General features: G+C 43.6%; 1 protein-coding gene across 1 annotated transcript; it reads left to right on the top strand.

Moving 5' to 3' along the window:
* The first annotated feature begins 11,941 nt into the window (after positions 1-11,941).
* Positions 11,942-25,560, top strand: LOC136300248 (homeobox protein CDX-1-like). The gene is made up of 3 exons (XM_066202506.1): positions 11,942-12,439; positions 21,994-22,139; positions 25,306-25,560. The coding sequence occupies exons 1-3, from the start codon at positions 12,004-12,006 to the stop codon at positions 25,558-25,560; spliced, it is 837 nt and encodes a 278-aa protein (XP_066058603.1). The 5' UTR covers positions 11,942-12,003.
* The last annotated feature ends 659 nt before the right edge of the window (positions 25,561-26,219 follow it).

Genomic DNA, 26,219 nt, shown 5'->3' with positions numbered 1-26,219 from the left:
GCAGCAGGTGGAACAGAGCCTGGCTGATCCCAGCAATCCGGGAGAACGAGGGGGTGGATGTGGAGGTGACTCAGCTCAGAGGAGCAAGCAGCGCAGCTGGAGCTGAAATCCTGCTGAGCCTGGAGCAGTCTCATTATGGCTTTTGCAGGACCTTTTCCATGATGTGAAAACGCAACATAAGAAACTGCTTTGGCCAGTGTTTGTTACAGGTGACACCAGCCCTCAGCCCCAGTTCTTGGGCTTTGCTGGCTCCTCTTTTCACTCGAGCTCTCCTGAGCTCTCACTGTTCACTTGGCAGATGTCATGGCTCAAAGCCACACCAAGCCTTCCTCTACCCTGGACGGGCACCAGTATCCCTGTCCCCTCCAACAAGGAATGAGCCTGTTCCCTCCCCTCACATGGATCTGCTCCCAACAGCAGCTCATGGGAGCTGCAACAACAACCTGAGGCTCAGAGACACTTCAAACTTCTCAGAACTACCTAACTGTGAGGAGAGTGACCCAAAAAACACCCCCCACACAAACACAGCATGACAGGAAATGTAATAGCAAATGATTTTTTGCCAGTGCAGCAGAACTATTTTGAGCACTTGGTGTGGACTCCAGCAATCTTGAAAAACCTTTTAAGGATTACCAAGCTCTGAAGTAGAAGTTTCTTTTCTAAATACTGCGATGCAAGAAGGGACCTGCAAGAACCACTCTGCTCCTGCTACTTTCCTTACAGTATCACCAGAAGGGAGCAAAAATATCTCCCATCTCCTCTATGATAGAGCAAATGTGCAAAGAAAGCAGTTCTGTTCTCTCTTCATCCTCCTGTTGGGCTCCTCTAAGCAAACAGAATGGAATGGAAAAGGTTTTTCCTAAAGGCCATTAGGGTTTGCTAATTATTAGAAATTAGGATCAGTTCAAAATAATGTGCCTTTTTAAATTTGCTAATATTTACACCATCCCTGAGAGAAAAAAAGAGAAAAAAAAAAAAGAAAAAAAAAAAAAAAAAAAAAAAAAAGAAAAAAAAAGGACAGCGTGGAAGAATAAGAAAAAAGCAGTCTGCAAATGTTTCGTTTTCTCTCTCCTATTCCTTAAAGCAGCATTGGTATCAGCTGAAATTAGAAAGGAATATACTGAAATAGTTCTTTCCCTCCCAATGTGTTTCTGAGCAGTGGCACAGAGCAGGTGAGTTTGGGTGGCGATACCCAGAGAGGACAGCACTCCCACCTTTTGAACGACCTCTCCCTGTCAGAGATCTCTTCTGTAGTTGAATTCCAATCTGCCTCCAAGCAGAGGAGCTCAGGGAAGCCATTTCCAGAGCTGTGCACTCCAGTTGTGTTTCAAAGCTCTGCAATACCTTGATTTGACAAAGACAGCAGCCAGTACCTGGTTGTGCAGAATACCTTTCTCCTCACACTTGGACACAACATTATTGTGGGATTTCAGCAGACAAAATCATGGCCAAAGAAGGGCAAGAAGCAGCTCAGGCTGATTATTCTCAGACAAAGATGTAACAGTTCTAAAATTCACTTTACAAGCTCAAAGACCTTAATGCAAAACATTGTTTGCTTAAACTTTCAATTGATGGACCTGGACAGAGCAGGAAGAAATACCCTGTTCTATTGACTCTAACAAACCCACAGCTCATTCTCGACTTCCTCATTTAAACACGTCATAGCTTCAGTGCTGGTTTTAGAATCACCTTCAAACATTCAGTGTTGACCACAAATTCACAGAGTACGGGGGTTCACAGATCCTACACCTCTTACAATATCCTCTGGTCTAACACCTTCCTCTCCTTTACCTTCTCCTATTGACATTTCACAGAACCGTTTATAAAGAAATCCTCTCCCTCTGATCCTCACCAGATCTCCAAGCAGACCTGCAGCTCTCTGTGCCTCAGTTTCTCTTCCCCGATCCATGAGGCCTGCAGGACGTGCAAGGCTTCAGGGATCCTCTCCCATACGGAATCTCATTTTAAAGCCAACCTTTCATTTGCCATTTTGCTCTGAAAATCTACATCACAATTGTGGTTCTTTCTATTTCTGGTGACATCCCAATAGAAGAAATATTTTCCTAACAAGCCTCCAGCAGGTCCTGTAAATACTGAAATCACTAAGGCTGCATCATCTGGCAAGAACGACCTTCTGGATGGGGTTTGGATCAAACCAGCCACTGCAGCCAGCCCAGAGCCCCTGTTGTCTCATAGCAACAGGATCATTTGCTGAGGAAGCAGCACTGCTCACCAGCTGGAGCACTTTTTGTTGTGTCTTATTCATGAGGCAAAGTCAGATGCATCCGTGGCTCTGAAATATCACTGGGACATGCCTTGAAACCCAATTTCATCCCCTGTGGCTGATGCTCACAACTCAGCAGTTACAAACAGGAGAAGGGTGCAGCTCTCTTCTTGTTTCCAACAGCAATATTAGAAATATACTAACACTAGAATATTAGAAATATATAGAAATATTAGAAATAAGAATATTCATTCCACTGAGCCACAAGGAGAAGCTGCAGCTCTTCATTGGTCTTTCTCAGGGCTCCCTGAATCTGTAAGAGCTCCTTTACTGCTCCCTTCCCAACAATCTCTGGAGCAAGGAAGATCTCACCAGACTGGATTTGGGTTGTGCTCTGTCCAGTAGGCAAAACCAAATTTTTCCTTTAACAACTACTGAGATCTAAAAGTGACAAAACCCCCAAGGGAACAAAAAAGGGGTAATCGCAAGCACAGTCAGGCTTACAGAGGTTTTTCTATACCAGACTGTTTGGTTGGTTTTCTGGGGAATTTTTTGTAGTATTTAAGCCCAGATTTTACTGAATGAAACTTTTTGGATGAGACAGGAGAAAATCTGAGTGGCAGCAACCTTACGAAAAATTTCTACATGCGAGATTTGTTCATCAGATGAGGTTTGCAATTACAAACCACAACCCAAAGAGAGGCAAGTGGCAATATTCTCATCATAAACCCCTGAGAAACAAGGCGAGAAACCCCCCCAAGTGTGTGATTTAGTGAGATCCATGGAGCTGAGATGTATTTGTATGCAGCCTGCAAGGGAAGGATGTTTTCATCTCAGGCTGCAGGTATGACATGGGCATAACACAACTGTGCTAATGGAAAAGCAACTAATATATCAAACGTGATGTTCTGCCCCAGATTTGATGAGCCTGGACATATTTGACAATGAGGGAATTTCTGTGGTTTAATAAAAACCTGGACAATCTGTCCCTGTAACAGCACATCCAGTATCCTGTGACTCCAAACCACCAGACAAGAGCCAGAGACTTCCAATTGCTTTAAATGTTAAAATGCTTGCTGTATTATGAAAAGTGATAGCACTTTGATAAAAAAGATCCCACTTTGAACATATTTAAGGAATAGCTCTGCTAAGGAAGAGGCTGCTATTTCCCCCTGTTGATTTACAGAGTAAAACTGTCGTTCAGCAGATGGCTCATTAAATTTTTGCACCCTGACTCTGGTAGGAGAAGGAAAAAAGGAACACAAAAGAACAAAACCAAACCTCCTCACCACGACCACAGGAATAAGATGCACTAGTTGCTTGCAGTGTAATAAAACCTTTTTTTAGCTTTTATTCTTGCACTGATCAGCAGACAATATCTCAAGCTACTTTACAAGTGAATTCTCCTCATGTTTACAAGCCAGTCCCTATTTCAAGTTCCAAGGCTTTGTTCCTGGATAAGACATCCCTTTAGAGGAAAGACTGAAAATTCCATCTAGCATTTCCTGCTGTAATTTCTTTTCCTTAAAAGCCTTTTAAAGGGAAGCTTCTTGTTCGTGATCTGTACACCTTCTGCTAAAACCCGAGTTCCAAGTTTGGACATTTCAGCAACAATCTTTATTGCCATCTATTCCACGGACTGCCCTTCCTGTTTTCCAAAAACAAAATGCTGTATTAATTTTGAAAATGGGATATCCTGTTGGAAGGCTTTGAGAAAAAAAAAAAAAAAAAAAAAAAAAAAAAAAAAAAAAAAAAAAAAAAAAAAAAAGAAGAACATACTGAGCCTGGGACCTCAAGGATTCCTTCCGGTGCCTTAAGAGAAATAAAGAAATAGTTCTAGTCAAGAAAAGGAAATATGGCAGGAAAAAACACTGGGGAGTTACAGGCAGAGCAATCCTAGAGAAATAAATAGTACAGAAATAATTAGAATTACATAAATGGTTCTTTTTCCATCTACACCCACAGTCCCATTCAGGAGCTGCAAGGAAAGGGGACATGACAGGACATTGGGAAGGGATGTCCACACAGCAAAGATCCACACAGAGAATTACTGCCATTGAAACAACCAACATTATTAGAGAATTCTATGAACTGGAGCTTCTAATAATATATTTAATTAAATGTAGGATCCTACGCTCAGCAAACATTCAAATAAACGTTATTAACTATGACTCTTTATTCTCAGAATGTCCAAACTCCATATAATTATGCCAAGTGAGTTCTAATTACTTCCTAGAAGTATCTATGCAGATAATCATCTACCCCCAGACTATCTCATGCTCAGTTGAGCAGCCATAGAAGTCCCAGTGCAGCAGATTAGATTTGAGGAGAAATATTTATTCCACTGCTAGAAGTACAAAGATAGAAAATATCTGCTAAATACTTTGATCTTCTTGAATATCAGGCACTGTAAAAAGTATGAAATACCATTATACAGCTGTAAAAGTGGAAACAAGGATTGTTATGCAAAACGAATGCAATGATGCGTTTATTCAAGCATACTGTCTTCCAAATAATCAGAATTTAAACTCAGCTACTTTAGAGAAAACTTCAGTAAACCACACTCTGCACAATCCTGGAAAACTACCCTGACAATGTAGCTGGAAGCCGAGGGATTGAGATGCTTTAAACACTGTATTGCCTGTGACTCACGCAATTATCACATCTTTATCCAGCTCCTCCTGAACTCTTTGTTCAGAATAACATCTTGCAGCAGTAAATTGCACATGCCGTTTGTTCTGGGCTAAAAACAACTGCCCCTCCCACTCAGCACCTTGGCAAGAAGGGCAGGAGAGGTGCACCTCTGCCTTTTCCCTTTTGGAAAACCTTCGCCCTTGGATCTGTTGCTTTGAGTCCCTTCACTCGCATTCGGAGGGACAGATCAGCACAGTGAGCTGCCATCGAAGGGGCACTCGCAGGTATAGTCGCTTCCCAAGTAAACAGATTTAATGCCCACACGCTGCTATTTTAATTCCCTCTCTTGCTGCAGCATTGCAGGTGCTGTGCACTTAAAGCTGTACAGCCACAAACCTCCCTCAAACAGACTTCAGGGCTTCTCCCAGGATGATGCTGAAAGTTTTGCTTTTAACACCAAACTCCAATGTTTCCAACTCATGAGTTTTTATACCAGGATTTGCAGAAATACATTCAGCTAACCAGTACAAGTGAACCCGAAGTATTTGATTTATTTTTAATAATCTCATCTGGTTCATAATGAATTTTTAACAATGGCAATTGCAAGCCTACTACTTAGAGCAGCTTCCCTCAAAAGGGCACAGCCAACATAAATAGCTGAAAGGCTCTTTTTGAGTTTACTGAGTAATTTTTGAACCCTAGAAACCACTCACAGAGCCATATGCAAGCTTAATGCTCACAAAGCCACATTTCAGCTGCTGAGCCTGTGTCCTTAGCAGGATGCTGGAAGAGGCTCAGTCCAGTTCTCTCTCTGACTTGAGCTCCTCTGTCCACAAACCATGGTGAAGAACAGCATTTTGCCATTGTACCCCCAAACTGCTTAAGATTCATTACCATAAATTAAAGACTAAAGATTAAATTAAAGAGCAAAACAGAACTTGAGCCGTGCTAAAACCTGGTTCTAGGTTTCCTCAGCTGCTGTCCTGTACCTTTAGCATTTCTGCTCTCCCCAGAGAGCTGCACAATCAAAAGTCTGGGCTGAGAGGCACCATCAGTAGCAGTGAGCAGTGAATTGGGTATGAGGTGCTGTGTGATGCCCCCTGAGCCCGTGTCAGACCATACAGAACCAAATAGTCCCCAATGCACTTTTCCCCTCTGCAGCTCCCATTTTTCTCCACGTCATTTCTTTCTTTGCCTATTACTCCTGCTGTCACTTCTGTCCTTGCTTTTGGCCTATGTTATTTGTGCAGACCGCAAATTCCTGCACTGCTTTGAGGAGAGCCTTGAATATCAACGGGAACAGAGCTTGGGGAGTTGACACTTACCTGGACACTTCAAATAAAACCATAAAACTTGGGTTTAAAACAACAGCATTGAGTTTAATTTCCAGGGACATAAACAATTAGTTGGTTGGGAGGGTTGTTTTTGTTTTGGGGGTTTTGTTTGTTTCTTTTGGATTTGGGGTTTTAGTTTTTGGGGGGTTTTGGGAGGGTTTAGGGTTTGTTTTTTTTTTCTTTTTTGAAGGTGGGAAATTGGTGGGACAGTGGAGAAAGCTGGGTGCAGGGATTCGGAGAGGGGATAATTCCCGTGCTAATGCTCTTTCACACGGCCTTGGGGGTGGGGATTTAATCAATGTTGGTATTAAACGGAGCTGTGAAACTTGCTGCAGGCAGCACTACACCGATCGTTTTTTAGCTTGGTCAATCACTAAGTACAAATCCGAGTGGTAGCTCCCAGGCACTGCATCAGCCGGGGTTTTGCTGTGCCGTGGATTCCAAGTGCCACCTAGTGGGAATTGTCACTTTGGAGAGGCCACTGCGGCGACTTTCATCCAGGAGTGACAACACAGCTGTAGGAAATGTACTTGTGGATCCCTCACCTATGCTGAGACACTCTCGTGTCCAGGGATATTTTCCATACTAAAGGAGGAGGGAAAAAACCCCACACTTCCGAAAAGAAATGATTAAAATTCTTGATGTTAGTTAAGAATTCGATGAAAATAATCCACATAGAGTCTGTGCTCAGCAGCCAAGTGCCCAAAGCCAGAATGTGCTCCTAGAGCCAGGTGTTCACAGAGCTTTCAAAACCATCACCTAAGGTAAAGAATTTCCCCAGACAGGATTTAGCAGCCCTAATATTAAAATATAACACAGGCTCCTTATAAATTTCAAGGAGCTGCCGACAGGGGGGTTTCCAGCAGCAGGGAAGCGTTAACCACACACACACAAACACGAAATCCCAGGGCTGGGAATGCTGGATCCCATTTTGCTGAACTCTGCTGCTCCCTGAGCTGAGAGCAGGAATTCCCCTCAGCCTGGGGCTGTGGGCAGGGACTGGAACCTTGTGTTGTGCACCAGGTGTGGAGTGGCCTGATGATGCCTTGGGAAGGCTGACCTGGAACAGAGACTGCACAGAGCTAGAGAATAAAGTAGATTTTATTGAAAGGCCTTTAAGGATCCATCTTGGGCAGGACAGGAGCCTGGCCAGGGCTACACCCAAGGTGGGCCCAAAATGGTCACAAAATGGACGAACGGTCACCAGGTCTCACACTTTGATACGTTTTGGTCCATTTGCATTTTGGGGTTTAATTGTCCAATTCCAGCTCCAGGTTGTGAGGTCCCATCTTTCTAGTCCCTCCCTCCAGCCCACCCTTGTTTGTGCTTTTGGGTCTGAACGTTGTCCTTGTTGTGCAGCAGGAAAAGGATTTGTTTTGTGTCCCTGCTGTGTGCAGAGCTGAGTGACACTGACTGTGAGCTCAGAGCTGCACCCCTGGGCAGCACAGAACCTGAAATACATGAAAACTGAAACTTAAGGCATCAGCCAAAGGCAGTTTTTTGTGGGTGGGTTTTTCTCCTGTTCCTGTGGGCAGCAGAGGGGCAGGTGAGGCACCAGGCACAGAACAGAGGCTGCGATCTGTTGGCACTTCTGGGAAGGTGATGGAGCAGTGAATTGTCGGGTTAAGGCTGCCACAATGTCACCACTTCCAATCCCATTGCGGCAGGGCCGTGACTCACACAGCCCAAGGAGATCCAGCATTGCAAGGTGTTGAAATTCAAAGCACAGAGAACAGCAGTGAGGAAAGGAGATTCTTTCTTTCAGAGCTAGGAGTATTCTCGGAGTTCTTGTGAGACAGCTGTCAACTGCAGCCATCCTAAAGGCCTACACTCGTGTCAGCATATGTTGGCTGGAAGTTGGGGCCATTATTTGAAGAGCACTGATTAACAAAGAAAATACATTTGAAGCACGGCTAGTGTTTAGAGAAGACAAGATTGAAATATCACAGCCCTGCTCTTGGCTCCTCACTGTCATCACCTCCTGAGGCCGTTGTTCCCTGGTGTGCAGAGGATGTGACATTCCAGCCCTGTGGCTCCATGCCACTTTGGATGGCAGGAGTGTCCCAGCCCTGCCTGCTCACACCCCAGCTCTGTCACAACTCAGCAATCCCACTCTGTTTTGCAGCACCTTTCAGACCATTTTAGCCCAGAAAATTCCTTGTAAAAGTTAATTTTTAAAAGCCTGCCATGCTCCATAATAGTCCACTTCAGAAGGTTCCACTTCGGAGAAAAGAAATCCCTGCAACATATCCAGAATTCCAAGCCAGGATTCTTCAGGAGCTTTGCTGCTTCCTGCAGCTGCGCGTGTGACAGACACGAGTCCTGTTCGGAACAGAACTGGGCAGGCTGAGAACTTTGAAATGTGAATAAGGTCACGGTCCCTGCCAGCCCGGCAAGGTCTCCCTGCCATGCAGGCGGCTGACCAGCAGCTGTCCCCATTGCTTCACTGGAGGCACAGATCAGGCTCCAAAAATGGGTGCTGCTACTCTTTGAGACCAGAAAAAGAAAACAGAAAGAAAAAAAAAGCTTAGAAAAACAAAACAGAGCTACTGGAGTTCTGTCAGTCCCTAGATAAGAAGATGGGTTTGTAGGAGAAGGTCTGCACCCCAGGACAGGGATGTGGTTAAAACGTGAGACATCAGCTTGGAACACAAGGATGGGGCCTTAGCAGATCCATGGCTTTGTGACATGACAAGGGAAAGCCCTGCAGACTCATTCATGCTGCAGAAGAGGAATAATCAAAGTGGACTGGAGGATCCCAGTGTTGCTGCTTGGACTCTGCCCACATCAACATCACCTGATAAAACTCCTTCAGAGATGTTTTCCCATCCAGGATCTCTGGCGGACACCATTTCCCAGCTTCGGAGGATGGAAACTATTCAAATATAGAACTAGAAAAATGCATCTTAGGGAGCCCCGAGGGTGAAGGTGTTTTAGGATCATCTCAATAAAGTTCTTTTCCCTCTTGAGAACTCAGGGCGATTTCTCATTTCCATTCACTTTGCATTTGAAAACTTTTGAAAATATTTCATTTTACATTAACTATATTAATATGTGATTATTCACACAGCTCCGGCAATTACAGTCAAATGACTGTGGTTTAACTAATAGGTGAGATTGAAATGATATAAACGATAAAAGCTTGGACTAACCAAAGCCTGCTGGAGCCACTCCAACTCAGGGTACTCAGGAATCCAAAGGAAGCAGTTTCCTGCTTCGTGGGCACAGCATGTGGCCAGAGGAGCAAAGCATTGTCAGTTCAACCATCCCGGATTGTAAAGCCCTTTCTTTAGGCAGCATGGAAGAGGAAAAATCTCCTTCCATGTCATTATATCCATGTATTATTGAAAGCATCAAAAGGTATTTTATGTGATTTTTGTAATACACAGGAATAATCACCATTTTACTGCTTTCAGTCGCTCCGTGAGACAAATTAAACCGTTGTGAAATACAGGTCAAAATGTTCCTGATGGAACAATGCTGCACTGGGAGAGAATGAATCCATGACTGGAGCCTGGTGTATCCAACAACCCTGAACACTGAACAAGGGCAGATCCAACCCAGCCCTTCTGCAGAGCCCTGTCTTGGGGTGTATCAGGTGGGTAAGGCAGGACAAGTTTTATTGAATGAACATAATTAGAACGTTTTGCAGACAGCTGGAGGGCTCCAGTAAAGGAGAAAATGCCGCTTCTTCCTCTGGCTGATTTATGGCTACACCTGCACTCAGGAGAGGCACTGAAACACCTACAAGGATGAGGCTTCAACAGCTCTGAAGACGAAGAAAGGAAATGAAACCAACTTACAACAAAAAGATGCAAAGAATCTTTGTAACTATTTCAACACTCGAGAGCTACTGAGCAACCACAGAGCTCTAAAACTGAGAAGGGGGAAAAACACTCGAGTTCAAAAGTAGGAAGATCCCACTACATTAAAATCACACTTCTGCTGTAGACAGGCTGTACAGAGACGCCTAATTCTAAATTAGACAACTGTGATTTATTTTGCTGCTGCAGCAGAATTAAGCAGTTCAGATCCATGAGCCACTGAGCACTGACTTCCCTGGGTTTGAGAAGTCCTTCCCAGCAGCTCTGCTGGGTAATTTTGAGTGGCCAGCTGTCACAGATGTGCAAATTGCAAGCCAGTGAGCTCACATATGCAAGCAGCAGAAACAGCTTCTGGCAACTTCCCGCCACCTAACGATTTTTAAAATACCTTTCAGCAATTACACCGGCAAAACATCAGCTCCCAAAAATAAGCAAACAAGCAGAAGACCACAAATTTTACCCAAGAGCACAGCAGGACAATCTGAAATACTCTGAGCAGGTAGCTGTGCTTCTGAAATTATCAGTCAAAAAGCTTTTTCCACAACCCCGAGGCACGTTGTGAATGCAGCCTAGGGACACCGTTCTCTCATTAAAGGAAACAAAGGTGTTGTCAGGTGTGCAAAGTGATTCCTTCCTCCCGAGAACCTGGAAGTTTAAATGGCGTTAAAGTGCAAAAGACTGCGAGAAAAAATACACCTCTGAACAAAGACAAAACTCATTATACTTTGCACCTGTTTAAGGAAAAACTCCTTTTAACAAGTCGGATGATTAATAAAGGTGCAATTGAGTATCACGTCATTAAAGGAACAGGAATGAGAACGGGGTGAACTGCCATCAAGAGGCAGTGCTAAGGCATCTACCCCGTTTAAAAGAAGAAATCCACACTTTCTCTCCTTGCTCCCGGTTACAGATGATCTCGTAGGGATTTGTTACTCACAAACATAAGATTGCTCCTGAAAGTTAGGAAACTGCTTTCCTGAGCGAAAAAAAGCTATAATTTGTTCCTATATTTCCAAGAAAAGGTGTTACTTATTGTGAAGAAGCACAGCAATGAGAAGAAAAAAAAACCTTCAGGGAAAACTATCACTCATTTCAATATCACAACCAACACATAAGCACAGGGAAAGTGACAAATTCTGCATTCTCTCAATAACAGATTCCCTGTCTGTGAACATTGGAGGTTAGAATAGAGGAACTTCAATCACCGTGGCAAGCAGCCAGCTCATGAATAGCTTGCTAACATCAACAAGACTATTCCTATGAACAAATGCTCAAAATGACTATGAGACTTCTTGTATATCCTTTGTAATGGTAAAATCAGCAGGATTACTGCGGTTTCTAAGTGCTCTCCCACACAGATGAAGAGCTGAAGTCAAGAAGAGTGCTCATGTGAGGAGCTCTGTAAGAGCTGCAGTTAAACGCTGAACTGCTCCTTTGGTTTTAGTTTAAAAAAAAAAAAATAGAGCACATTGGAGCAGGACTACTACTGGACCAGCAGACACCAGGCTTGAGTAACTCTAACCAAGTGCCTGAAGCGAGATCCTCAAGAAAAATACAACTTCTACTGCCTGAACAGTTATGGTAAACTACAAACTCAGCCCTGCTCGAAGACCACGAGATTTCAAACCACATTCTCAAAGTAAAGGACGGGGCTGGCGATACATAAAGATCTGTGAGAAAGGAAGCACTGGAACTAGCAGCAAGGTGGGGTTGCCCGCATGGGCAGCCCTTCATTTGAATGCAAATGTAATTTTGGGGCAGGCAGTTATCTGTGACATCAGGCAGGACCTTAGTAAACTGTTACCACCAGCACCTGGTAAAACCATTGTTAATCATGTGTAGTAAAGGGACACCAGGGCTAGCAGGAGTCATTTATAGAGCCAGGCTGGGCTAGAAAAGAGAGAAAGAAAGAGGAGGGGAAGGGAGATCAAACAAACCCTGCGAGGAGCAGGATGTCCCAGCGAGACAAAGGCAGGCTGTGAGCATCATGTACGTGAGCTATCTGTTGGATAAGGACACCAGCATGTATCCGGGATCCGCAAGGTGCACCAGCAACAACCTGCCCGTGCAGAACTTCGTGTCTGCTCCAGCCTACCCCGAGTACCTGGGATACCACCCGGTGCCAGGCCTGGACAGCCACGGGCAGGCGGCGCCGGCCTGGGGCTCCCACTACGGCGCCCAGCGCGAGGACTGGAGCGCCTACGGCCCAGGCCCTTCCAGCGCCGCGCCCGCTGCCCACATCAACGGCTCGTCCCCTGGCCAGGGCTCCTACAGCTCTGCTGACTACAGCTCCCTGCACCCCGCTGCCGCTGCTGCGCCCTTACCTCCTGTAGATACAATCCATGCCCAGCAGATCTCCCCCAACAGCCAAAGGCACAGCTCTTATGAGTGGATGAGGAAAACGGTGCAGTCCACTTCCACAGGTAGGAGGGCGCGGAGGTTTTGGGCTGAGAAGAGGGGTTTTTTCACTCGTGGGGGTTTTGCCGGGTTCCCTGTTCTGAGGGAAGATCCTGATCGCTCTGAAGGATTTCTCTTGCTAGCGGTTAAGTATTGGTTCAATTATTGGATGCTGGGTTTGACCAGTTGGTTATTTCTTATGTTTCTTACTTGACCTTTAGTCCTGTGGGAAATGAAAAGCAATGTCCTTTCACTTCTCGCTTCAGATATGTTTTTAAAGTTTGTGCTAGCCAATAGGTGCTTTTAATAGGAGTCCTATAGATTGGGATGAAACAGAAAGTATTGCATTCACCACCACCTATTCGTTGCTTACTTTCCTCAAGTTTTGCCGTGCCTAGGAAAAGTTCAAGTAAAACATGCACAGCAGGGGTTTGGCAGTAAGGCTTTCTACCAGAAACAGCCCCTCCAAACCTCAGAACACTGCAAGGAGATCTGCAAGATCAAACAACGAGTCAGCGCTTTAAAAACGGGGATGATAAGGAAAGGCTTGCTTCACTTTGTAGTAGCAGCTCTCAGAATATGCAGGAATACAAAGATCCATGGTAACACAGCCTGGTAATACAGCCACAGATCAGGCTCTGCTGCTTGACAGTCAAAAAGTACAAAACAATTCTTCAATTGTATTTAAGCAGTAAAAATAAGCCATGAAGCTTGATGGAAAGGTTCTGTTTGATTGGGAGGAGGGACAAGAGAAAAAATATAAATATTGAGCATCCCTAAAACAAAAATCTGCACCCTGTATTTGAAAATAAATATTAAACAAGAAAGGGAGAAGAAAAAGAGGGAAAACTGCCTGAAAAGAAGAGAGGCATAATCTGCTGTATGAAAGCATTTGATCCTCTGGAGTGCTGAGCAGCTTTGACATCCACTGAGATCAGTAGAAATTAGGGATGCTCAATTTCTCCCCTAAAGAGATGCTCCCAGTATTTCAGTGTTGCATCCCAGGAAGTTTCTTTCCCTCCCTCTCTCCCTCCACATGTGCCTGTAAATAAAAGTCTTCAAAGCAGGGACTGAATCAATCTCTGGTGGAAAAGCAATTACTTAGAACAGACACTGGAGAATTGAAAGCAACTGCATAGAAAAGTTGTCTGTATTAAAATAATGCATTTAATTTGTATGGGCAGAGTCCTCCTCACTCCTGCTGAACACAACTTTAGTTCATGGAGAGTCCACAGAATTCAGTAGAACAACCAGAACAGGCTGTTGCTCTGTGTGAGTAAGAATTTGGGGGGGATAAAAAAGTTAATATTTTAAAAATTGTCCAAGAATTAACCAAGAAAAAACAAAAGAGGGCCTGTTTTGAAAAACACTTGCAGCTTACTTTTTAAGAGTACTTACAAGGGCAACAAAATTGCTCACTAACTGTGGGATTTACAGATGGCAGAACCCTTGCTCAAAATAACCACCTCTCCTCATCCCTTCCTTACCTGCTTTGTGCTCCTGTGGATTCCAATCCCACCAAGGGAGCAAGGCCTGGTTTGTTCTGTGCTGTCCCTTTGACAGTGGGACACTGGGATAGATTGATACAGCACATAGATATAGATATAGATATCTATATATCAATATACATTACAGACACATAATAGAAAATATCACATTCTAATTGATGCTCAAGAGGCACTTAGAGATTTCTAACTTTCCAAATTTCAAGCCTGCAAAGGTCAGAGCATTCACAGGAGAGCTGGGAGTGTCTCCTTTCTGGAGTGGTCTAACAAGATATTGAGCGTACTTGTTTCTAGAACTGGAGAAATCAGCAGGCCATAGGAACAGACCCTCCCAAATGCCTCTGGGCCAGGGGAAGGCTCCATTGAAAAGCTACTGAGTGCTGCTTTAGGGAAAAATCCAGAGAAGGAATTCTCCTACTGCTTCTTTCCCTCTTATATATGTTAGTTCTGCTAGGCCAGGCAGGCTCAGTACCAGATCTGCTTCGTTGGAGTTGGTTCTCTTCTCCTCCTTCACTCCTTATCCTCTGTCCTTTTCTGTTTAAAAGCAAGGGCACTATTGTTCTTCACGGTTTGCCCAAAAATAAAATATTTTAAAAGATTTTCCCTCGCAGCAGTGTCAGCTCTAGGAAAGCACCTGAGTGAGTTTGGTTCTGTACATGCAGGTGCTGCAGTGATTTCAGATGTGTGACCAGGCTCACTGCAAATGTTTGCCGGATCATGATCAAACCCCTCATCATTATCTTAGATGGAATCCAGTTCTTTTTACATCCTTAAAGCTGTCTCTGTTCACTGAGCATCATCCTTCTGTCTCTTTACAAAACCTCTGGGAATTTCAGTAAAGGTCTGGTGTTGCAAGAATGAAGGAATTTATTTATCAGCTTTCCTTATTCCCTGTGAATAGATACAAACTGCTGCTCTTAATGATGAAAAAAATGAAGCTCAGACTTACCTGAGTTGATCACAGCAGACATCATTTAGACAAATTAATTTTGTTATTTATTCATTACACGCTGCAAAGCACTAATTATCAATACTAATACTACCAGTAATATTTCACTGTGAAAACAATAATTATTAAAGCAAGTAATTTTTGCAAGATATTCTCAAAAGTGTGCAAGAAATGTTCCTGTAATCTTATCCCTTTAAGACTGGGAGAGATTCTTGCCAAAGGTTCCCTCATTTTGAGTAGTCTGGCTTGGAGCAGCCACAGAACCAAGGCCCTGAATCCATGGCATTCCCATCTCCACAGATTTCACGGTTATCTTCTCTTACTGGTGCTCTGTGGCCTCATGGCCAGACAGATGACAAACAAAACACTTTATTGCTATTTCTGCCACTGCCTCATGCCCTCCAGGTCTTTTGATACTGTTATCTACACAACTAACCTCAAACAAAGGAAGAAATTATTTCAAGTTTTACTCTGTAACTTTAAAAACATCAGTGTAAAACTATGTGTTCGACTGATGTAAAGTGAAATTTGTGAGATTACCCGAAACCTCTGGAAGATCTCATTGTTGAATGTGAGATTATCATCCTGATTTAATACTGTTAGGATGCATTTCCTGCAGAAAACTCATGCTGAGGCTTTCATGCATCCTTCTCTCCCAGACTGAAGGATGCTGAGTGTCTGTCCTTGCCTTGGCACTGCAGGGATTGGGGCTTGATCCTCAATGCAGAGCACGTAGAATCCCTGTCTCTGCACTCCTCAGGGTGTTGAGGAGACAGGAAAAAGCCAATGGGTTTTGACTCAGAACACTTGAAGGAGGAAGCACTGAGTGCTCAGGGTTTTCAGCCACAAACACCGAGAGAAAAGACTCGACTCTAACCCTTACAGTGCTCCTGTCTCCTCAACGTCCCCTTGGAGAGGGTGAGCACAGCCAGGACAAGGAGCAATTGTAACACACAACAGTACACAGCCACAGCTAGAAATGTGAGGTGGTAATTCCACACACACACACACATACACACACACACATACACACACACACACACACACACACACGAGACATAATTACAGGTTAATTCTTTGATGGAAAGTAGAATAAAACCACCTTAGGAGAAGCTACAAATCTCCTGTTGATTCCAGGATTTTTATGGAGCTGTGTCATCACTCACACAGGAGTAGACTTGACTTTATGACTGTGTGAGAAAACAACACACACCTGTGGTAAAAGTGTGCCCAAAACACTGAGTCTTGAGCAGTGAACTCCCAGGAGAATTTGCTCACAAAGCTGAAAGTGCACCTTGAGATCTGCACTTATGTTACCATAAAACAGGGTGGGGACAAGTTTTGAAACAGGTGAACTGATTCTGAGGAGAGATTTTTTCCTGTAGATGACAACTCTCCTATCATTCTTATTCAATAAAAATTTCCTCTGCAGACAAAAAGGCAGTTTGCTCAGGAGAACTAAAGCACTGTAAACGTATCACACTCAGTCTTTGAAGGAAAAAGTTATATTCCCTCAAATCTAAGGAAGAGGAACAAGCCCCTTTAGAGGTCATTCCTGTAAAATGCTGAATGCTAAAGAACACACAACACTTGGGAAAAATCTCAGTCAGTCACTTTCCTTTCAGTTGTCATTGGCAATGAGATTTATCCAATTTGCCACTCAGAAATCCACCTACATTTTCTGCAGGTTGGGTGCTTCTGCCTGCCCAGTCATTGCTTAAGGAAATAAAAATGATTCTGTTTTGGATATAGTTCCTTCTGTGTGATGAAGATGAACAGAAAAGTTTACACTAGCAAAGGGAAGAACAGAATTTGGCCAATGACCTTTATTTCAGAATAGCAGAACATATTCAAAATTGAAAACAGAAAGAGAAATTTGAGTTTGTTGAAAGGTTTCAATTCTATGATTCTATTCTGGTTTTTTCAGCGTGAACAACCTGAGCAAGTATAAAAGAGCAGATGAGAAAGATGCAGCAGAAAATACAAATACAGAATTTCACTGAATTTCACAAACCTTGAGCACCTGACTTTGCAGTAATGCACAGGACCAGGATATCTACTTATCACACCAAGGTTTCTGGCAGAATTAGCACACATCTATATGGATCTATATAACATTTTCTAATACAGTGCCTGCAGGGGGTGTTTAATTTAGCTTTACAAAACATCATTAAACATCATGTGCAGCACAACATTTGTCTTCAAAACTTATTTTAAATTACTTCTGCTTCACAGCTTCAATTAAATCAGTGAATTTACTGACTCTAGTCAGGGAAAATTTACCTCTTACTTTTCCTACACTTTTAAAATACGTAAGTAGTTAGAGTCCTAAACGAAACTCTGAGGCCTGCTCTCTGTCAGTCTATATCTTTATAAACTCAAAAAATTAACATCAGGTTTTTTTAATACTAAAGTAACAGAGAGATGCAGGTGGGAACTGAGCACATCCTCAGGTCAGAAGCTGTTTCACATTTCTGGGATGATTTAAGGTAACATCCAGTCACCAGGGACAGACATAACATCCTCTGAAAAGCCGCTCAACCCCGGAATCCAGGCTGCAGTGATTGTCAGCAATCCCACACTAATCCCACACTATCCTATCCTAGGACATCTCCAGGCAGCTTCTGGATTTTGTGAAAGATACTGGTTTCAGTGCTTGCAGAATATTCCTGAAAAGTTAAAGAGAGGAGGCTCTGAAAGAGGGCCCAGGGCTGGTTCTCATGCTAATTTATTTTGCTTTGTAAACTAGTTGTGAGGTCCGATGGTGTTTTTTGGATTGTTTTTTTTTCCTTTCCTGGCCTACATTGTCTGAGGTTTTGAGGCCTATCTGTCATATTGAGGCAACAGACCCTTTTAACACTTCACTTTGCTTTGATATGCAGTCTTGTCTCTTCCTTCTCCCTCTTTTCTTCAGGAGTTATATTGCCGGAAAGGGTGATGATTTTCACAGCAAATAAAGAGGCCTTCTCCCAGCTTTATTGTCTTCAGAAGAAATACTCTGTGAATTTTATGACCAATGGGAAAGCTGTTCCCTTCCCCCAGCTCAAAACTTGGCCAGTCACAAAAATTACCAGAGTGGGTGTGATCGAGCAGCACTGTTAAACTATATCCCCTGAGAAGATTTCCAACTCTGAAATGTCTGATTTCTTGCTGGTCCAAAGGCACTCCTCAGTAGCCACTAGTGCAAAAAGGTTTTGACAAAACTCCCTCTTCTTATACAGCTCATTAAAGCCAGGAAATCCACTCCCCCAGCACAAAGGCAGGCAGGCTGCAAAGGTAGCTGCTTCAAAGCCCTTTTGTTTCATTTCTCTTCCACCCGAGCACCAATAACCTCTCCAAGCACAATTCCATGCTGTAACTGTCCATGCCAGAACACATTCCCTGTAGAACCGGCACAGTATTGCTGATTATCGTTTTAACCTGGCACTAACAAAAGATTCATTAAGATGGCACAAAGTCAAATGTTGGCTATTTCACTCACCTAAGTGAGGCAAATATGCAGGATTTCACTAAAGAATTGGATTAATACAAGGACTTTTACCATTGCATCACTGAATTCTGCCATTATATCCTGAGAAGTGAAGAACATCCTCCAACTATGGGAGTGAATCCATTAGTCCCACCTCAAATTTCATTCAGGTAATATTTCTCCTGGAAATAAAATGCAATTAAAATAAAAACCAGTAGGTCGGCAGAACACACTGGAGTGGATCTGCTCTGTCTAACAGATGACAATTAGAAGCTAAAGGCCCAAACTGTTCTGTTGCTGCTGTTTGTTAACTCTGGCAAATAAAAGTGTGCTTTGCCTTTGAAAGGAAATGCCATGTGCAGACTAATTCCAGCCCAGCACACAACAAAGGCAGTAGGAAGACTCTCACTGACATCAAGGAGAGTAAAGGCCCAACAAACTAAAACACGGCTCTGCCAGAGCTAGAAGTATCTCTTGGAAGATCCTGGCAGATCTCAGCTCCCACTGTCTCTTGTCTCTCACAGACAGTGTTAACTCTACACAGGAAAGAAAAATCAAATTATTAAAGACAAGATTTATGTGACACATCAGAGAGTTTTTCTTGGAGCATTTCTCAGAATTTCCTTACTTTTGCTCTTTTTACTTTTTAAATTATTTTCTTAACTTCAAGAAAGAAATTAGATGTCAAAGCTCCCAATCATCCTTCAAAAAGATTCCAGATATTATCAATTCCACTAAAAAAAACCCCTGAGAATTACTCATATAGAAATAAAGGATCTAATGGGAGAAACTTCTGGTTTCCATGTACATTTAATTTCTTCTTCAACTTAAAAAGAAAAAAAAAAACCCACAACCCTCTCCTATTCGGGTAATAAGGGTTTAAGCACTTAAAACCAGAAACAGGAAGGTTTTTTCTTGAAGTTTACCACCTTGTTTTGGCAATATAGGAACATTTGATATTTGTCTGTGCCTCTCAATGAGAATAGAGGTCAAGATAAGATCACCTTGTTGCTCTTTTGTGTACTCCATCTTAACAACACAAAGGACACTAAGGGAACATGTTAAACATTTTGTCCCGTAGAATGACCCCAAATTCTCATCTGAAGAGGAAAAAAACCCTTAACCAAACCACCAGTTAGAGAGATCAAAAGTTAAAAAATATCAAGGGAGGCATTAAAGCACCACAGGTGACCATATGTTAAACAAACATTTTACACTTCTAGTGAAGGAAAACAAATGTCCCGGTATTTATGTGGACTGAACTGAATCACTGCTGCTCCTTCGAGACTCTACAATTCTTACCTTAATGTTGCAAAATTAGCAGCACTTTTCACTTGATTATCGGTGTAAACGTCACCGGGCTAATTCTGCTTCCACTGCGGTTTCCCAGTGGTGGAAATGCCAGTGAATGAGAACTCCTGTACATCCTCCCCAGGCAGGCAGCACTTGCACGGGCAGGGAACAGGTTTGAGACAAAGGAGTTTGGCTGCGTGGACTGAGCAGAACCCACGGCCTAAGGAGCAATCCCAGACATATTTTCCCCGCTGAAATAATCCAAGTAATCAGGCTGATGGCCTTGAGAAGAGTTGGATTATGCCCAGAGCACTGTAAAGGCACTATTGATGCTCCCCTAGGGCTGGAATATGGAAGCTGAAGGACCAAATTCTGATGAAGACTTGGTTCGACAAGCCTGGGGAGAGTCCTAGAGAACTCCTGTCTTGTAGGGTGAAGCAGAACCATCCCCATCCAGGCTACAGAAGGATTTATTTACAGCACTGCAGTGCCCAGGACATCCAGTGCTCACCAACTCTGGCTCTGGGATCTGTACAAAGAGGAGCAGAGCCTGAAGAAACTTCTAATGCAAGCAATAGGTTGGTGAGCCAACAATTCTTAGAAATAGCAAAGTCCTGACTGTCAAATACTGGAAGAGGTGAAAGCGACCCTTTATGGTGTGCATGGCAATTGCAAAACTAAGAGACATCACATCTCCCTCCACAGATGGGAGGAAAACATTAACCCAAGATTCTGCTGTAGTCCTGCACCCTGAATTCTGATCTTTGGGTGCTATGAAATTCCAAAGCAAGGGCAGTGGGAAGGAGGGACTGGGTAGGAATCCTCCAGCTCCTCTCTGTATCCAGGGAAAGCTGGTGGCTCTGGGGCTTTGTGCCATTGGGATCTACTCAGACACTAACATTTACCAACCCCTGGACTGAGAATCTATTTCACCCCATTGAAAATTAACTGCTCTTATTAGAGTGCAATTATTAGGAGTTTGTGGCATCTTTTTTTTTGAGGAGTTAGGCATCCCTATAACCTTGTCAGAAAAAGCTCTAGAAGCAAACAGGAGCTGCTGTGCAAAGCCACACAACACCTGCAGCAACAGCAGATACAGGTACAAACACCTCGAGTTCTGTGCATCACCTGAGAGAGCCTGAACCTCTTCTGCTGCAGTGACCACTGAGGACACAGATTCACAACCTCTAGCACCACAATGGAATACAGAGCAAAAATATACTGAAAATATATTCCCTGTCCCAGACAATTCACTGGCTAAATATGCACATCTGAAGGAATGTCCATCTAAATACAGGTAAACAAGGAAGCATAAAAAATTATAAGGTTGTGGTCAGCAAAGATGCTGACACTGGTCTTAACACAACAATGATCCAGTCTGTTAAAAATGTGGGAAGACCTCAGGCTTTGGCTTGAAGCAGGTGCTGATCTCCAATATATTGAATGCCTAATATGAGCATAAACCACAGAGGAAGCAAAGCACCAGCAGCCTTTCCCTTTCTCAGCTTGCTTTCAGAGCAGCCACACATTCTGCCCTCAGAAATGACCCCATATGGAATCCACAAAATTTCAGCTCCTTGCATCTGTGTTCCCTGGCTCCTGTCATCTGCCACTGCCGTTTAATGCCCTGGATGCTGCTGAGCCGTGTCTGCTCCACTCAGCTGCACCCACAGCTGAAGGGAGGCAGCAACGCTGCTCCCAAAACAGCAGATGCTGCAGTTCCCTGCCCATTGTGAAGTATTATTGCTTGCCTTTTCTCTTTTTTATGAACTGTCATCTGAAAATCTATGTTACTGTTCCCTGCGCTGTTATCGGGCCGTGGGCAGATTGTGCCAGACTTGAGGGGAAAACACAACCTCCAAATTGCAGTAACAATCACAACGTTGTGGGAATTTTTCTAGCAACAAGAAATGAGGAACTTTGGAAGCTCTCAGTATTTTCTGTGCAGTGAAATGTCCTTTACAATTTTCTCTGAGGCAGGTAAGAGTGTCAGCTCTAGGGCCAAAGAAAAGAGCAATTCAACGCCAGGCAGGAAGCTTGCAGCAGAGCTGGGGAGAGAACCCAGGTTTCCTGGCTTCTTATTCTTACCAGGAATGCCTTTCCTTTCCCAAATGATAACACAGGGGTGAGAAAGAACACAAGAAGCAGTTTAGTATCTATTTACTAAAGAGCAAACTTAATATCTGATGGGATGAACCTCTTGTGTTGTAAATCGAGACTGAGTCAAGGGAGTTACTCTGGGTAAGTGCATAGAGAATCAGGCCTAAAATCCCCCCAGACATTTTCAAATGTAAAGCCAGATATTTTGTGTTACTAAAGTGAAAAAATTCTAGCTTGAAGCAATGTGTTCTTCTTTCAAAACAGGTAAAACAAGAACAAGAGAGAAGTACCGAGTGGTTTACACAGATCATCAGAGATTAGAATTAGAGAAGGAGTTTCATTACAACAGATACATTACAATCAGAAGGAAGTCTGAACTTGCTGCAAACCTAAGACTTTCCGAGAGACAGGTAGAGTATGGATCACCCATCCAGGCTTTCCTTTGAATTTATGATTGCTGCTGAGGAGCTAACTGTATGGTAAAGAACACAGGAATGTTAATGCCTCCAGTAACCAAACACTGGCTTCCCTTTGCAGAAACCCAAACTAGAGCTGTGCAATAACCCAGGGAATGCAAACACCAACTTTTTCTCATTCTGAGAAACACGAGTTAAACCTCATCACCAAAATCCTGCCAGGATTTCTCTCTGGGCTGTGGTAGCAGGGAGAATTTCATGCTGAACTTCCTAGAGCAGAAGTCCTGGTTCTGCTGAAGTCAGTGGGAATTCCATAACCAAATCCAACAAGGTCAGTCCTAGCGGAGATGGAAGTGATGAGCTCAAGTATGTTCAGGACACTTGAAGGGTTTTGTTTCCTTGGCTGCCTTGTACCTTTTGTTCAAGACTTCCTACATACGTGCTACTCCTTTCTCCTGCCCCATTTGCTCCCCTCCAAATTCCACTTCTGTTCCCAGAAGATAAATCAAAACACAATCCATGATTAAGCCTGATTCACTATTGTTTTGTGGGCTCTGCTGAGCAGGAATGGTACAGAATCCACCCAGTCCATCCAACTTGAACTTGGCTCACACAGCTGAGCTTACAGAAATGGAGAAGCAAACACCCATTTTGCAAATATTCCTCAATCTTCTGCTGAATGCCAGCATTTATTTGTTAAAAATTAAAATTGTTTCAGCCAGGTATAAAAAATACACTATGTGTCTTTTTGTTGGCTGTTAAAACGTTCATAATTTGACTTAATTATGCTGAACTTGAATATTATGGTCCTGCTTCTGTAAACAACCAGTGATATTGACTTGAAACTTGAAACTTCCTAGCTCAGTGATAATTCCTGATGAATATTTTTGTTAGTGTATTTGAAGAGGTGAAACAAAAATGTGTGATCTATTTCTTTGTATATATTGGGGAAACTCGGCAACAGCTTTTGCAATATTTTTTCTTCTTCATCATCACAAATATATCAAGAACAAAATGAATTACAGTTCATACAACCTACATCTCTATTTTAAAAATGGAAGATTAAGTAAAAAATACCCGATAGACCCCCACCCTTTCGTACAAATTAAACAACTCCATCATATGAGCACAGCTGAACACACACTGTTCTATCCCAAATTCCTCTGTACACCACCTAAAACCTGAATTGATTTTCTGGAAAAGCTTTTTTTCTGTCTCTGCCAAAAATTCAAAATTCCCTGGAAGGAATATCTCAAAAGGACAAAGAACAATTGCTCAGACGAGGAAGGAGAGATGCAATACGTAACGAAGGAAAGAAAGGCAAAGTGAAGCACTGTTAATATAGGAAGGATACAGAAATAAAGGAGATGACAAGGATGAGAAAGAAGAGAGAAAATCAGACTTCAGGGGAAGAGAGATTTGCATGGAAAAAAGAATATAGAAAGGAAGGAGGGCAACAGGTAAAGAATAAGTGAGACAGATGTAACTGGCCCTGTCAGCTTTTCATCTGACATTACAGACCTGTTCTTACTTGGACTTATTTGATAATTGGCACACAACCCTGAAGTGCCTAATTTCTCTCTGCAGATGTGCTCCCCTAGTTTAACAACAAGCCAGAATAAAAACCTCAATTCACAGGCAGGTAAGAACACTGAAGCCAAAGGGTAATTCTGAAATGTTGGTTTAGTTTTTAGACTGTTTCATCGTTTCATACATTTTGGCAAATGTATGAGAAATACTGGATTATCTCTGCACAGTCAGAACACAAGAGATCTGAGAGGGCTTGAAACTGGTCTAATGGAACATAATTTGGTACTGGAATGATATTCCAGAACTAAGACAGCAAAAGGAACTGCCAAACATCTCAGATGGCAGCCTGGGGCTTAAGAGACCTGGTTTAGATTTACATGGGCTTTGCATGTATTTGAATCCTTCAACTATATAATGGAATAATAATGCCTCAAGGAGAAGCACCCTGAGACTGTCCCAGAGAGTCCTTAAAGAGGTTTTGTTGGGCTTCACCAGTGATTTTCTTTTAAAACACAGTCTGGTAGTAACAGGTGTTATCACCTCTCATTGTTTTACCTCCTTTCCAATCATTATTCTCTTTCCCTTTCTAGATTCTAGGGAAAAAATAACCGAACAGACCAATCTTTCTCAGCAAAATATTGATTTTTTTTCCCTTTGGGTTACAGAAAACAGTGACAGAAGTGTTTCCTTAGCTGTCTGAACAAGAAAACACAACAAACCTGGATGAGGTAGCTTGACTTATTACAGTGACTAGATGTGATCCAGAGCCACATCCAAGGATAAACAGCTGGAGTGCACAGCTTTAAATCCAACCCTGATGATTCACATCCAAAGCCAGTCCAGTTACCACAGAACATTTCACACCTCAGCAAGTCCTGCAGTATTTCCAGCTGACCATTACTCACCTTCAGCTCACATCCTCACCCGGCCCACCCCAGTCAAGATCCGCCTTCAGCAGGTCTTTCCTTCCTTCCCAAGGTGGCTGTGTGCCTGTGACAGGGCAGGGACACTGGTGGCACTGCATTGTGTGGGGAGCAGCAGCAGATTCTGGCTCCAGCTACAAATGAAGTAGAACGCACTCAGCTGTTCAGGCACTGCAGAGGCAGTATTTTGAATTAATGTTGTGTATTGCTGATGAAATTCTGCTCAGAGGCGAATTTCCACTGGCTTCCACACTGGAAGTCACTAATTAACGTGCACCATCCAATCAGGAAAGCTTTTGTGCCTCAGTTTATAGGCCAGGAGCAGATCTTGGCTTGTCCTAACTAAGGCATACAGTTGTCAATGTAACAATATGCAGAATCTTGGAAATCACCAGGACACATGAGATTCTGTTCTGTTCGATTTTGTTTCATAAAATTAAATAAATCACAGCTCATTCCATAAAGAAATAACTGAACTAACCACAAAATCCCCTTTTTATCAAGTTATTAATAATTATGTTATTACTAGACAGGAAAGATTACCTGTACGAAAAGCAAGCAAGCAGCTCTGTTATCTCAGTTTGTCATTGCCTTTCTCAGTGGTCCTCACGCCACTGATTTTCCCTGTGATTCTGTGACTAAACCCACAAAGGACCACATCCAGTCCAGCAGCAACTGAAAACAATTTTCCTCTTGCTCCTCCGCAGGTGAAAATCTGGTTCCAGAACCGCCGAGCCAAAGAGAGGAAATTAATGAAGAAGAAAATGACTCACTTCGACGGCAGCAGCCTGGGCTCTCTGCAGAGTGACTCTGGCTCGGTGAGCCCGATGCCGGTTCCCGAGGCACAGACTCATTCGGAAATGGCCGGTGCTCTGTTCCCGGCGCCGCCCGGCCCCGCCGCTGTCCCCATGAGCGGTCTGCAGCACGGGGGGAGCCTGCAGCAGGTGGTGGCCTCGCAGTGAGGTCTGCGGGGGTGGCACCGAGCCCACGGAGCGGTACCGGAGCACTACAGCCCCCCCGGGGGGGTCCCCAGCGGGACACAGCCTGGGCCACGCAAGCTTCAAGGACACTAAACCAAGAGCCACCCGGCAGGTGTGCAGCGCAGCACAGCTCCCGAGGGCCGTGGAACTGCAGGAGCCCCTCGGGAGGAGGATGCCTGTGCCACAGGGCACGGAGCCCTCCGGCCTGCCAGCGGCTGGGGAGGCACGGGCAGGGAGAGCCCAGCAGCAGCCGCAGCCACTTGTTCACTGCAGACACACAAAGAAAAAAAAAATAAAAAAGCACAAAAACTTGCCCCAGGCAATGAATCCCACACTGCTGAGGCAGCTGTGCCCGAGTGTCCGTGCCTCGCCCCCAGGGAAAGGGAATATTCCTGCTCCTTTGATCTCCACACAGGTTCCATGTCCTGATCCCACTCGTGGACTTTACGCACGCATCTTGAGAAATGCGGACCTGGCTGATGTGTTTTGACCCACTTGGTGGAAAGCCTGGAGCCGGGTGGTTGCACTCACTACATGTTAAGGGCAAAGGTCAGGGATGAGCTTTTTTTTGGAATTCTGGGGGGTTTGACAGGTATGATTTCCAATCCTCCATACACTGCTATAAACAGGCACTCTTCGAC

Source organism: Chamaea fasciata, unplaced genomic scaffold (assembly GCF_029207755.1).
Source record: "Chamaea fasciata isolate MVZ Bird 193981 ecotype frontalis unplaced genomic scaffold, bChaFas1.0.hap1 SCAF_22, whole genome shotgun sequence".
NCBI lineage: Eukaryota > Metazoa > Chordata > Aves > Passeriformes > Sylviidae > Chamaea > Chamaea fasciata.
Note: the sequence above shows the minus strand (reverse complement) of the source record. Positions and strands in the feature narration are given on the sequence as shown.